General features: G+C 36.5%; 1 protein-coding gene across 2 annotated transcripts in view; it reads left to right on the forward strand.

The window, feature by feature from the left end:
* CDK14 (cyclin dependent kinase 14) overlaps positions 1–13,383 on the forward strand; it is a 318,203-nt gene that overhangs the window by 93,269 nt on the left and 211,551 nt on the right. For both annotated transcript variants that reach the window (XM_005152937.3, XM_031052481.2), the window contains exons 4-5: positions 1,469–1,563; positions 12,564–12,643. In XM_005152937.3, coding sequence (XP_005152994.2) covers positions 1,469–1,563; positions 12,564–12,643 — 175 coding nt within the window. The remainder of the gene's footprint in view (positions 1–1,468; positions 1,564–12,563; positions 12,644–13,383) is intronic.

The following is a 13,383-nucleotide window of genomic DNA, read 5'->3' on the forward strand; positions in this document are numbered from 1 at the left end:
TAAATGTTTATAGTGGAGAGGTGTGAGGTACCAAGTCATTTTACTTGAGATGCTCTTGTCTGCTTAAATAGAAGTACAGTTTTTAGGCTCAGTTGATTTAAAACTTTCAACCATGGTTTTAAAGGCATTTACACACAAATGTGTCTTCTACTGTAATGTTTGTTTCCTTTCAGAAAACTGAAAGTTGAGCACTCTTTCTAAATTGAATGTAAGATCCTGAATGCGAGTGTAGACTGTGTGCAGCTGCACATGGCTTAGAGTCTCTTCGCTGAACTGAACCCTAAAGATGCTGGATTTGCTTGTCTGCTTTGCTTTGTAGTGTTACAACCAGAATACTAACAAATCAGTCCCTGTATGTGATTTCAGCATCAGTGCCGACCTTCCCAAGTTTCTGCGCTATACTCTCTTTATTGGTTTAGGTACAGGGCATCTGAGCACTGGGGTCTAAATTATGTGTAGATAATGCTGAGGGGAGGTGTAGTTCAGTTTTTTTGCAGTGTCCTTCTGGTCCTGGGGGAAAAAAATAAAAAGACCTTTCCTTCCAGACAGCTGGAAAATGGGGAAATTTGGGAAAAAGGGTGCACTTCAAAAAACCCAAACATTTTCTAAGAACTTAGTTGGCAAGTTTTCATGTTAAGTGAATTTCTGGTTTTGCACAATTGTGGTGTCCTGTTATGCCTTTGCAAAATTGGGACAAGTACTAGTCTGTTGCAAAAGCCATCTGAACTGTCTAGCCCTCTGATCAAAAAACATTGCTTAGCTTGGTTTGGTTTTAGATTCCTACCTAAGGAGGATGTTAAATCTACAGAATTATGAATGTAGAAACAGAATGAATCTACATTCAATTATGCTGGATATACGTGCCGTGAAAAGTATGTTGTGATTATATCCACAGTCTGGGGACTGTGAACATAATTTGGAATCAAGATACTCTAATAAAAGGTGCTCTCCTTTTGTATTTTGACCATTCTTTTAGCAATGATTGATACACTGGGACATTGACTACCTGGAGCAATGTTCTGGGGAGTCTTAAAAAAATTTAGAAGTTCAAACAGCTTTTAATCTGATTTTATAGGGCAGATTAAGACTGTTGCTTAAATCTCTTAATGAAGATAAAATGGCGTAGTTGTTAATGATCTTTTTCCCCTATATAAAGTGATATATGTGAAAAATAAACCAGAAATCTCTTTAAGAACATAATCATTTTGATAGTTCTGGTGATATAAGTGTACGGTTGATATTGGCAAACAAGCATCTGGGAGGTTGAATTAAGTTTTATTTGGGTAGCTTATTATTTTGTTTCATTAATTCTGCTGTTTTTGTTTTTTAATTGTTGGCTGCTGAAAACATGCAGGTCTGAGTTTTGATAATGACATTTGGTATCTAAAGGCTGAATCAAAGCAGTTAATGTTGTGGGTACAATACATGCTGAAATGTCATCTCTTTTTTTTTGTTTTGTTTTGTGTAGCCCACAAGCCCCAAGTTTGGAAAAGCAGACTCATATGAAAAACTGGAAAAACTAGGGGAAGGATCCTATGCTACAGTGTACAAAGGGAAAAGCAAGTAAGTGGTGGTTTGGTTTTTTGGTGGATTATTTTTCATGTAACTTTCTATGTAAATGAAAATAAGCAGAAAGTATTAACTGGTTTTGCTGCATTCTATATAGATCCCTATGAATTAATGCAAGGTCTACTGATTGCCATGTGCTGTAGTGAAAGAGGCTGAGACTATATTGCTGAGACTATATTGCATAGGTAACTAATACCTTCACATCAGAGCAAGATGCGATCCCATCTTGTTAATCTGATATTTTGTTTCTACTTTAATGTTGTACTATTTTCTCAATATTTACACAAAACTAATTTTTAGGGGTAAAAGATTTTTCTGATGTTCTGAGAATAATGATGAATTTATGCAGTAAGTTGTTAATATTTTATTTGTGATAAAAAAGCTTGACTAAAATAACATGAAGGGAATTAATGGAATTTTAGACTACTGTTAATTTAGTTTGTATACAAGAGTTTATTTACAGTTGGTGCAACTACTCCAAATAAGTATATATGTAATATGCATACATATATAATATTTTTCAGCCACTTCTTTAATGTTATTTGCGGTAACTATTTTATCCACAGTGCCCTAGGTGTTTTTATGTTGTATAAAATAAATCAATAAACACATTTAAAACACACTTCTTGAGCTAGTGCTTCAGCTGAGAGTTATCTTTTGTCAAGCAGAGTGTTCTGTGCAAGTTCATATATTTAATCAAATTTTCAATAATAGTAAAGCAGATCTGAGAGTGGGTACAATATCTTTATTCAACAACTTTGTCTAATGAATGATAGGTGAAGCATCTCTACCATTCTCAGCAGAGAGAGCATAATGACAATCATGATAGGATAACTACTGAAACAAGGAAATCTGTGTTAACATTTCCCAGGGTTATTTAGTCCAGTTCTGAAATATTTTTTTTCACTGAATATTTGTAATAAATCATACAGAGGAGTGCCCTTATCTTTCAGTAGCTTTGAGACTGATGGGCATAATGACAGATGATATGAATAAAAACATGTTCTAAATGTAGAAGTATTTACACTTGTGCCATGCCAAAGCATGTATTGTCTTTTGTTGTCAGCTTTCTTAAAAAAAACCAAACCCAAACCAAACAGTTACGCTGTACTGTTTTATTAGGGTCTAGGTAATAGAAAACAGTATGGATTTCAACTTGCTCCTTATTGCTAAAACCCATTAGTAAAATCACAGCCCCTATCTGGTGATAGTTATCCCATATGCCTTGGCTTTCAGTAAGATTGAAATAAGGCAACAGGGCTGCTGGATGTCCCACTGATAAGTGAAACAGCCAGAAGATTAAAAAAAATGCAAAGTGCTTCCCTGAAACTATTTAATTCAGTGGTGTTTTATTGTATATGATCTATATCATCTGTATGAACATATATCTGTATAAACGATATGAAACGTACATTGGTTAGAAATGCTCATTTGTTTTAATAGAGCTGACTACAGATCTGTAAGAAATAATACCTCGATGATTTTAATGGTAGTTGAATAATAAACTGAAATTACTTGTCTCTCTACATTTTTCTGTTATAAATAGCAAGCTCTAGATAAGTAGTGTAAATTACAGCAATTATACGTAACTTTATTCTGCTGCTTCATAACATCTTTTCCAAGGCCTTTAAACTGTGTTTTGGAAAAAGTGTGTATAACTAGAGTGTGGATAACAATGCATACTCAGAAACTGTTTGTAGTGTTATAGTAATATTCCTTCACCTGCTTAGTTCTGTTTGGCTTACTTCTTTTTTCCTGCTGAGAATTGAATAATTCCCATATTACACAGCACCATACAGATTCAGCACCTCCAATCCAGATCTCTGTTTCTTGAAACAGAGAAACTGCTGAATTACTTCACAGCAAGAGGAACTTGTACTTTAAGAACAGGGGAAATACTGCAAGGCAACACCACAGGGCCTATCTGCTATTTCATAAGGAGCTGTCGGCTGCAGGTTAATGTACCCGTCACCTTTTCTGTTGCCATGAGAAACAGAAATGTCTGGCCTAGGTGGTATCCCCAAAGAAGAAAGAGTATCAATGTTATGATGTGCTCTTGGGGAAGATAAATGGGGGTGATGGTGAATGGGGGGGCCAACATTGGCTCTGGCCATTTCATGAGAGCCTAATTTTACTGCCAGTTTTCTCACAGGCTGGCTCTGACTGTTCATAGCTTCATCTAAAACGGTACAGGAAAAAGTAGAGAATTTTTTTTCTAGCACCTGATGTAGGTGAGACTGTGATACACATCACTGTGTTCCCCTGGCTACAGGCTCAGGGGGAAGAAAAATGGTCTAAAAGGGTGGAAAGAGGGCTGCTGGTTTGGTGTGTGCCCAGTTTGGCTGCTGAAGGGTTAAGCCCTCATCATACACTGCAGAATGCAGATATGACATGGTTTTGGAAAAGTTGGAAATACTTGCACAGCATTTTGTTCAAAATGTCTAAGAATCCCTAATTCTCAGTCAGCTCTAATGCTTGGCTCTCTCATTTTGCCAAAATGCGTCTGTGATGTGTCCTTAACTATAGTTGAAGATGGAGAATTTAAGATAAGATTGAGCTGTTGTGAATGATACTTTGTTTATTTATTGTGCTTCATATTTGTCTCCAGCTGCATGTGGCAAGTAGTGGGGTTTTAGGGTTTTTAAATGCATTTCCTGAGGTATATTTCAGCTTTTAAAATTTCCCCTTCTGATCATCAAAACGGAATAAAAAACTTAGGATTTTACCTTCCTATTTGGAAAGACTACAAGTTACATACCTGCCTCTAAAGAGAGAAAATCAGCAATTCCTTTCTTAAAATTTAAAGTAACATGTGCAATAACTTGCTTTCAGGGCAAGCCTCACTTCTTACAACTTGGAGCAAGTTCAGTGGTCCCAAGCCCTTGCCTTCCTATCAAACCCATTACTTTTCTATTTAAGTATTTGTGGTAGTATCCCAGGAAAGTGAAATGAAGTGGGATAATTCCTCTTACTGGATGATGGATTTCTCTTTTTGTAGTCAGATAAAAATGATTCCCTGGGGTAAGGAAGCAGCAGAGTGAACGGAGCTGTGTTACTGAGGAAAATGAAGCAGTATTCTCTTAGGCTGAGCTTTTCTGTTTATTGAAGAAAGAGCCAGGCAGCCATTTGTTTTTGGCTGACAGCTGCATCAGCAGGCAAATTTTTTGATTTCACATGTTGCACATCAGGCGCGCATAATGAAACTCATCTTGGCATGTTCATTTTCTACTTTCATTCAGGTTAGATTCTCGCTTGTAACTTTCTTGTATAAAACTCCAAGAGGCTGCTTACTGCATGAAATGCAGATGACTGAAGTGATTTCTGCCCCCCCTTTTTTGTTTTGTTTCATAATGTAAAATTTTGAAGTAGGCCCAGTAATTTACTGGTAACACTGTGAAAAATGATGCAAGTTCCACTGACTCTGTGTTTGTTTAACACCTTGAGCATTTGCCATAGAAGAGGTACAAAGCAATAGGTGTCTTTTGAATTCCTGTATCATTCAGTTGTGCAAATTTGCTGCACAATATCTATCTGTGTATCAGCATAATCTTTCTGTTGCCATTGACTGTCTTCCCTCTTGAGCTTGATTATAAATTTACCTGAATGTACAGCAGTGGGACCTAGCATGATCCATGATACATATACACTGATGGGAGTTATTAGAGTCCAGAGATGATGCTGGTGACAGCACAAGAGAGCTGCTGCCAACCAGAGCCCCTTACAAAGCAGTGTGAAGGCCTTACATCCCTGCACTGGGAGCTCTACATATTGTACTTAAGGGAAAAACCTGTGCCTTTGGCAATATTATGAGTTGGCATGGTTTCCATCCTCTCCTCCCACTGTGTTCAATTGCCCTTCAAGGCAAAGAATTAAAAAGGATTACCTTGGTTAAAGTGATGTGATCTGTGACTGCTGCTTGCACAGCATGTGTCTGTATTTTGACAGGCAAGCCAATGGTATCTCCACTGCTTCTGCACTGCTGTGATCTTGATCTACTTCTTGTTTGTCCATGTGATTTTTAGTGTACCTTTACTTTTTTTGGCACTTTTAATAAGCTGCATGTGCTCAAAGTATTAAAAAATGTGTAGGATTTGTAGCGGAGAGCTCGATCAGCACATTTTTGCCCAATTTCCCTATAATAAAATTACATAATTTCAATTTCTCCCTAATAAAATGCTTGTCCTAATAAATTCTGGTTCCTATCCCTTTTAACTATTAATAAGATAAGTTGGTAGAGTACAGAGCACAGCACAATAGAAACTGATGCTATCAATGAAAGCTCAAAGGCTAGAGAGGTAAGGCAGTCCTTCAGTCAAGGTACCTCTCCTTTTCTGTTTGAAATCACAGTTTTTGTGTTCAAGGTGATTCCGACATGAACCCAAAGATAAAACCTTGTGGCTGTTTTTTTTTTTTCCAGGCAGCCAGAGCATTTTACATTTATCTCCATCAAAGACAGTACATTTTACTATTTACCTGGAAATCAGTAGGGAGCTTGTGGAGATCTTAGAAAGAAACCATGATTAGGATTGCAGGTACCATGCTCTGCACTGGCAATGGTTTCCATGACATGTTATTCTTGGAGCAGCAGGGAATATTTCAGTGATCAGTAGGAGCTACCTGTATTTGTTGTTGACATGATGTATTGCACTATGCGTTATGAATACATAGCTGACTGTCATATTTCATATATCTGTGAATGGCTGCTCAAAAGAAAAAGGATGTCTTAAGTATTTTGATTTTTGTATTTATGATGCTGAAACCTTTACTGAGGATGACTGATGAGACTAATTGGGGTGATGACTTTTTTAAGTTGCAGAATTTAATTGTCAAAAAACCTCCATGACTCTTTCATTATCTTTTGGTTTATGTGCAACCTATTGCAAGTGCCATAGGCTTCAGATGGCCTGAAGAACTTGCAGTAGTTTTGTTTTCTATCATGCTCTTGCTTTTTAGTCATCCCCCTAGCTTTACTCCATGCCCCTGTGGGTTGTTGTTCTCACATGCTTTCTGATGTTTCATGTGCAACATTCCAGTCCACAGATAATATTTTCTTCATGTTTTGGCCATTTTATTTAGACAGAATATTTGAAAATTGGTCTGATTTATGTTGTCTCAGTGACCTAAACTTTCTGAATATTTTCTTTACAAAGCCAAGTGCAAAGTTCTGCACGTGGCTCCAGGCAATCCTAAGCACAAATACAGGCTGGGCAGAGAATGAATTGAGAGCAGCCTCGAAGATGAAGACCTGGGGTGTTGGTTGATGAGAAGCTCAACATGACCCAGCAGTGTGCACTTGCAGCCCAGAAGTTCTATTATTTTATTTCCTGCAAATCTAATGAAATCAAGTGTTCATCTCAAAATGAAACTCTTTCATCTGAGGATACCAGATGGCTGGAAAAAGAATATCTATTCATGGATTATGAAAAGGTGCTGATGTGCTTAACTGATTTCTGTAGGGTGCTTTTACTATATATTTTGAAGTCATAACATGGGTTTATAAAGTGTGTAGATAGATGCTTTTTAAAAATCTCCAGCATTGTAAATCTTTACAAGTTGAATTAGATGCAAAATTAGATGTTGAGCTAACATGCCAAATGGTGGAAAAAATTATTAGTGTAAGTACTAAAGTACTATGATTCTAACTTAAAAATGGATCAATTGACTGTGTCGATCACTTTCCGAGAGAATTTCTGTGTTTAAAAGAAAAGAGATTTTTCCTCTGTAGTTGCTTATATAAAGAGAACATTACACTATATATGCTGTGCTTCAACTTTGAAAGTAGTTTGCAGAGATGGCCTAGCATTATTATCCATTGTAGCAGGACATGAAACTGAGGAAAGAGAATCTATTGTATTACTTACCCAGGATTGCACAGGAAAACATGTTAGAAAAATTAGGAGAGAACATAGGTATAGTGGATACAAGCGCTAAGAGTTATTGGATAGTAATTTATTGGAACTGACAGCTATATGCATGATTGGAATAGTGGAGCAAACACTGAAGTAATTTGCCAACTAAATGCCATTATGCACCCATGTATTTTCCAGTTAGCCGTGGAATTGTACCTCTCAGGAGATCCCCTGTGACATTTGATGTGCAGAGCTGTAAGAGGCCACTTTACTTGTAAGTGATATCACTATCACTTTGTCTTTGGATTCTCCTTATACGAAAATTAGTTCTTTGTAAAAACATCAGTGGGGCCCAAAGAGAAGTGAAGTACTTGGAGGATTGGTGCTGCATATTGCTCTCCTTGCTGCCACTCCCATGGGATTTGCCTCCGCAGGTGTAGGTCAAGTGCAGCCCCCATGATTAGATGAGCAGCTTAGTCTGAACTGAATGATATGATCTAGGAGGCAGGGAAAAGGGACCTGGAGGTAAATGTGCTTACCTGCTCCTGTTCAAATGATGACTGCCACATTGTTTGTATAAGACTGCCTTGAATCCTGTGAAGAACATGATCCCTGAGTTCCAGTGACAACACTAATTAATAATTTAAATTCTTCATCTTTCTCAGATCCCTTTGATCTTCTATTTTTCAGCCCAAGTAAACATCAGCATTATGAAATGTCTTTGATCCACTGGCTTTTTCTAAAACAAGGAAACTTTTGGTTAACATGGAGCATAAAATATTGTGGGAGTCAAAAAGTGAAATTGAGGGACCATGTTAGTCCCTTGAGTACCATAGGGCTTTAGCAGGACTGTAAGTGTTGTTTTCTTAAACTACAAATGTAAGTCCTTTTCAGTAAGAGAAATATAAACCATGTTTATGCTGAACTGTCTTTTATGATCATGATTAAAGAAAGTGTTTCCCTCAATGTGAAATTAGTTACTCATTGGTAGAGTAATCAGATGTGGCTAAACCTGCAGTGGATTTGCCTCCATCAAATTTCTTCAAAGGAAAATTCTGCCAGACCCTGGTTTCATTAGGCCAGCATGGTCTGCTTAGGGTTTTAGACATGTCTTTGTGACATTAATACAATTACAGAAAGTTCTAATTATTCTCAGGGTTTAATCATGAAGCACTGAACGTTTTTGTGTAAATGAGTAATGACTGAGCGTTACTTTTTGTCGTAAGAATTTGTGTATCACAAATAAGAGCATTATCCCAATACCATCTACTGATTTTTCTTTACAGAAAGATTCCCAACGTTAGTATTTGCTGGAGTTAGGAACTCAGCCTCAACTCCAGCCAGCAGTAAAACTCTGTATGAAATAAGCAGATTGAAATCAGAGTGGCAGATTTTATGTTAATTGACTTTTTTAAATGTGTTATATTTAGAACATTTATTGCATCTAAATATAACTGAAGAACTGGGAAAATAGTGTTATTGTATTCTTTTGTTCTCTACGTGGCAGCATCAGTGTTATCCCCAGTGAAGCCAATTAAATCATCAGTTACTTCATATTCATCATATTATATATTCTTAATGATGCATTTAAACATTTAATAATTTCTAATCTTCTCTACATTCTCATAAATGGTCATTGTTAATAAATGTATTTATTTGGTAATGCTGATATGGGCTGATTTGGAAAAGACAGAATGACGTATTATATTAGCATTTTGTGTAATATCCAGCTCATTTGTATTTTTTGTAATATTTTTGTAATATTTCTTGTAACTTTTACTCTATGCCACATAAACCAATTTGGATTCTTTTTCTTTTGCCCACATTGCATATAAAATCAGAATTTTATTGTAAGAGATTATGTAACATTAAAATGCTGTATTTTCATAAACTGGAAAACTGTCCATCAGCTGCTGATTTGCCTAGAGTAAAGTAGCTCTGTGTAGTAATTAGAGAGACTTCAGGAATTCTGTCCTTTCTCTGGGGTTTCTGGATGAGAGTGATAAAGAGAGAGCAAGTTAATTTAGGGAGGTGGATGGCTTGTAAGGTAGAAAATATGATTTTTTAAATCAATATTGTCTATAATAGAAACTAATGAGGTAGTTGACAGGATGGACTTAAGATAAATGAAGTCCTTGACCCAGTTAGGTGTATTGTTTTGAGAAGGTGTGAACTTTTTTGCTTTGGACTGTGAGCAAGAGATGTTTTAATGAATTCTAGATGTTAAAAGGGGCAACAGCATTGCCATTTCACTGTCTGCTATCAGTTTTTCTACTTGTATTTGAAAATAATGAAAATACAGAGCATGCTTTGAAAGTTGTGGAAGACAAATGTGTAGTAATATCTGGGAAGAATTCTGCTAAGCTTATCTGGTCATGACTGAAGACTGCGAAGACAAGTTCTGATAGGTTGCAGAGGTAATTTTCTTATTTTGACATGTCATCCCAAGGTTCAGGACATAATTTGATGACATAGCTAGGTTGCTCCCATGGCTCACTGCTTCTCAAGAGGTGAACCCAGTTCTTCTAATATATTTTTTAATGTTTTTTGCTTTTTAAATTAGAAGAATGTCTTTACATTTTTGTTTTTATTTTTTTAATATTATTTCTTTCTTTTGGAAAGGCCAGTCTTTAATCTCCCTAAATACTTTCAATGTAAGGACTAGTAAGAATAAGAGCAAATACAAGACAGTGGCAGGAGAATGAGGAAGGCTATACCCTAAGGTAGCTCTTAGTTCTTCTCTTCGGCATCATCTAACTGCATCCTGAGATTGCATCAGTGGGAGAATAGTTAAAGGAGGTGAATATACACACCTCTCTTTTTTTAATAGGTGATACATCATAGCTTCTCACATCCCCAGTTCTGTACATTCGTGTTTATAGAAAAGGAGCTGGGGGAAAAAAAAAAACGAAACCCAAAAATTGTTAATTACTGGGTAGTAAATGAGAATAAGGAGGCTGTTTTATTCTGGAAATTATCAATTGATATATAAGAGATAAGTAATACTAAAGGGGAGAACAAGATCCCAGAAGAACACTACTTGAAATTAGTTTGATCATTTTGATAGTATTAAAAGGTGCCATGACATCTGTCAAGATGATGACAGGTGCCAATGATGAAGTGGCAGTGATAACTAAATAGCAGAGGCCACCTGCTATGTTTAATTGTGAATTCTTTGAAGAGTTCCATGCTATTGCTGTTTGTATTGCTGTTTGTGTTATTACTCTTAATGATTTAAGAGAGTGTAGAATTTTGGATTAAAAAGAACATATTCTACACAATGCTACTTGCTTTTTGCCTGTTTCTCTGCCAAGAGACTTCACATCCCTGTTTCCTTAGTAGCTCCTTTATCTGTTTTTTTCTGTTGTGTTCTGCATTGCTTTCTCTGAATACAGCTTCAGTACTGTTCCTGATCTACAAAATAATCTTGCTTTTCTTATTGAAATTTCTCCTGCACGGTTACTTTATCTATTGTAAAATAATCCACTTATCCATGTATCTGACGTATATGTATGTGATAGGTAAAGTGTTGTATTGACAGAGGGATTGAAAACTATACATGTGTATGAACTGCATTTCTGTCATCATTCTTTCTACCTCTGCTTTTATTATGTTTTATTATCCTGTCTGTGTATGACACATGAAGTTACTTGGGGCAAGGCTTATCTTTTTTCTGATGCCAGAAGTCCTGTTTAAATGTAAGCAAAAATATATGAGGCAGTTACAAGGAGAAATCCAGATAATCCAGTAAGTTTAAGCTGATAATTATCTTTCAACAGTGACTACTGGCCTGAGACTTTAACTGGTGCCAGTCTGGAGTATTATGAATAGTTGGAAGGTGATGAGTAAACCATCTTTTGATAACCAGCGTTTCTTAAGTTGCTCAGAGTCATTATGCAGTGCTGTCTATAGGACTAATGAAATTCTCGCAATTGTAAAAGAGGAATAATCAGAAAAAACCAAGATGATAGCCATCCTGTCACTGAAGTGATCTAACCATAAAATTTAAAAGCCTGAGGGAAAGATGAATTCAAACTTTGTAGGAGGCTATATCATCTTGCTTAGTAAAATGAATACATCTTCTATGGCCCAGTACATTAGGGAATTGCCTCCAAGGTACAGGAATGTGAAGGCTTCAATGATCCCTTGTGCTTTGTGGCTGTAAAGGCTGGGTTTGCTTTTATAGAAAGAACTTGCAACAACAACAACAATAATAATAATATTACTACTACTAGTAATAATAATAATAATAATTGGGGAGAGGTAGCAACTGTATTTGGTAATCTGCTCACCATTGCTCATCATACGTAGGGATCTGTTAAACTTTGAGAGCATGAGTTTGTTGAGAGGGTAGCCATTGCCAGTTTTTATCTTTCTGTCAGTATCATGAAATTTAATTTGGATAAACTGAACCAAATGGATTTTTTTGTTTGTTTTTGTTTTGCAAGTCGTTGAATATGATTCCATGTGTGATAACATTTTGAATGCTCAAGTGAAATCAGCCAAATAGGTTTTAAACTCGAATGACCTGTTGTGAAGTTTTGTCTCTTGGAGCACTAAATATTTTTAACCCTGGAAAAAGAGGTCATTATAATCTAAAACTAGCCTGGGCCATGTAGTCAGGAATGTACCTTAGGAACAATTCTGCCTAGTGGGAAATGGCCAGAATGACCTAAAAATAATTTCTAACTGAAACTTCCATAGCATTTTGAGGACACTAATTATGGGTGTCATGCAGTGGGAAGGGAGCAATCAGTATAAATATGAATATACTGCAGGTGGGGAGATTGATGAAAATCATATGCCTTTTTCTGTGAACAATTCAATCAAATAAAGGACAGATAATTTAAAACCATATTTTACAATGTGATACTGACAAAGCTTTGTTTTAGTACTCTGATAGAAAGGAAACTGACTCACAGAAAACTGAGATCATTTCTTGGATTGCATCTGAGTGTGAAAATATAAAGTTGACATTATGGAAGCTATGAAGTGTTTCTTACAGTGCTATAAATGAATCACTGGCATTGACAAGAAGAAATTGTATAAGTACATAATGGGAAGCAACTTCTATTATGAGAAATACTGTTTCTGCTTTAATTTTGTTTTCTTATTTATCCTTCTCCTCCCCTCTTTCCCTTTTAGGGTAAATGGAAAACTGGTGGCATTGAAGGTGATTCGATTACAAGAAGAGGAAGGAACCCCATTTACTGCTATCAGGGAAGGTATGCACTCACATTTAATAATTATACATTTGGTGGTTTTTTCGTAATTACACTGCACTTCTTATTTCTGTGCCATGTTATAGTGAATAGCTTGAGAATTCAAATTATATAGTTATGTTCTCAGTAGGAAGAAACTTTGGTGCTTCAAAAAACAAAGCCTCTGGTGTGGGAGTTCTTGTTAAAGAATGCATATCTGCCTCTGCTTTGAATCCTGTTAGATTTACTATACGAATGAGTACTTAAGAGCATGTTTAAGGTGGGTGTGAGAAGTCACTCTGGAAGATGAGGGAACTGTGTAAGTCACGCTTCTTGCCTGCAGGCAGCACCTGAGATGAAGGTAGATGTAATTTTTCATATATCTGCAGCATAAAGCTCAGAAAAGCATTTATTGATGAAGGCAGTCAGAAGATCAGGGAGCAAACATGCAAGCATCTTAGAAGCTGTGTGTAGCCTGGGACTAGCTATTGTTTGTTTTTTCCTTCCTGATGGACTCTAACTTGTGTGGCTTGGGAATGACTTATCTAGCACACTCAGAGATGCCTGTTATGCTTTCTGCTCTGCTCCTTTATCCTTCCTTGTCAGCCTCTTGTGGTGGGTCTCTAGAGACAGCTGCTTTGTCTGAGCCTGCCTGCGTTGAGCTCCTTTGCAGAAACTGCTGGATGTGTCTTCTCTGTGTGGGCCTTCTCTGTTAGAAGGTAGTAAAAATGAGCTTTGGTAGCAAAATAATGAACAATTTGCCA

This window comes from Melopsittacus undulatus, chromosome 1 (assembly GCF_012275295.1).
Source record: "Melopsittacus undulatus isolate bMelUnd1 chromosome 1, bMelUnd1.mat.Z, whole genome shotgun sequence".
Classification (NCBI taxonomy): Eukaryota; Metazoa; Chordata; class Aves; order Psittaciformes; family Psittaculidae; genus Melopsittacus; species Melopsittacus undulatus.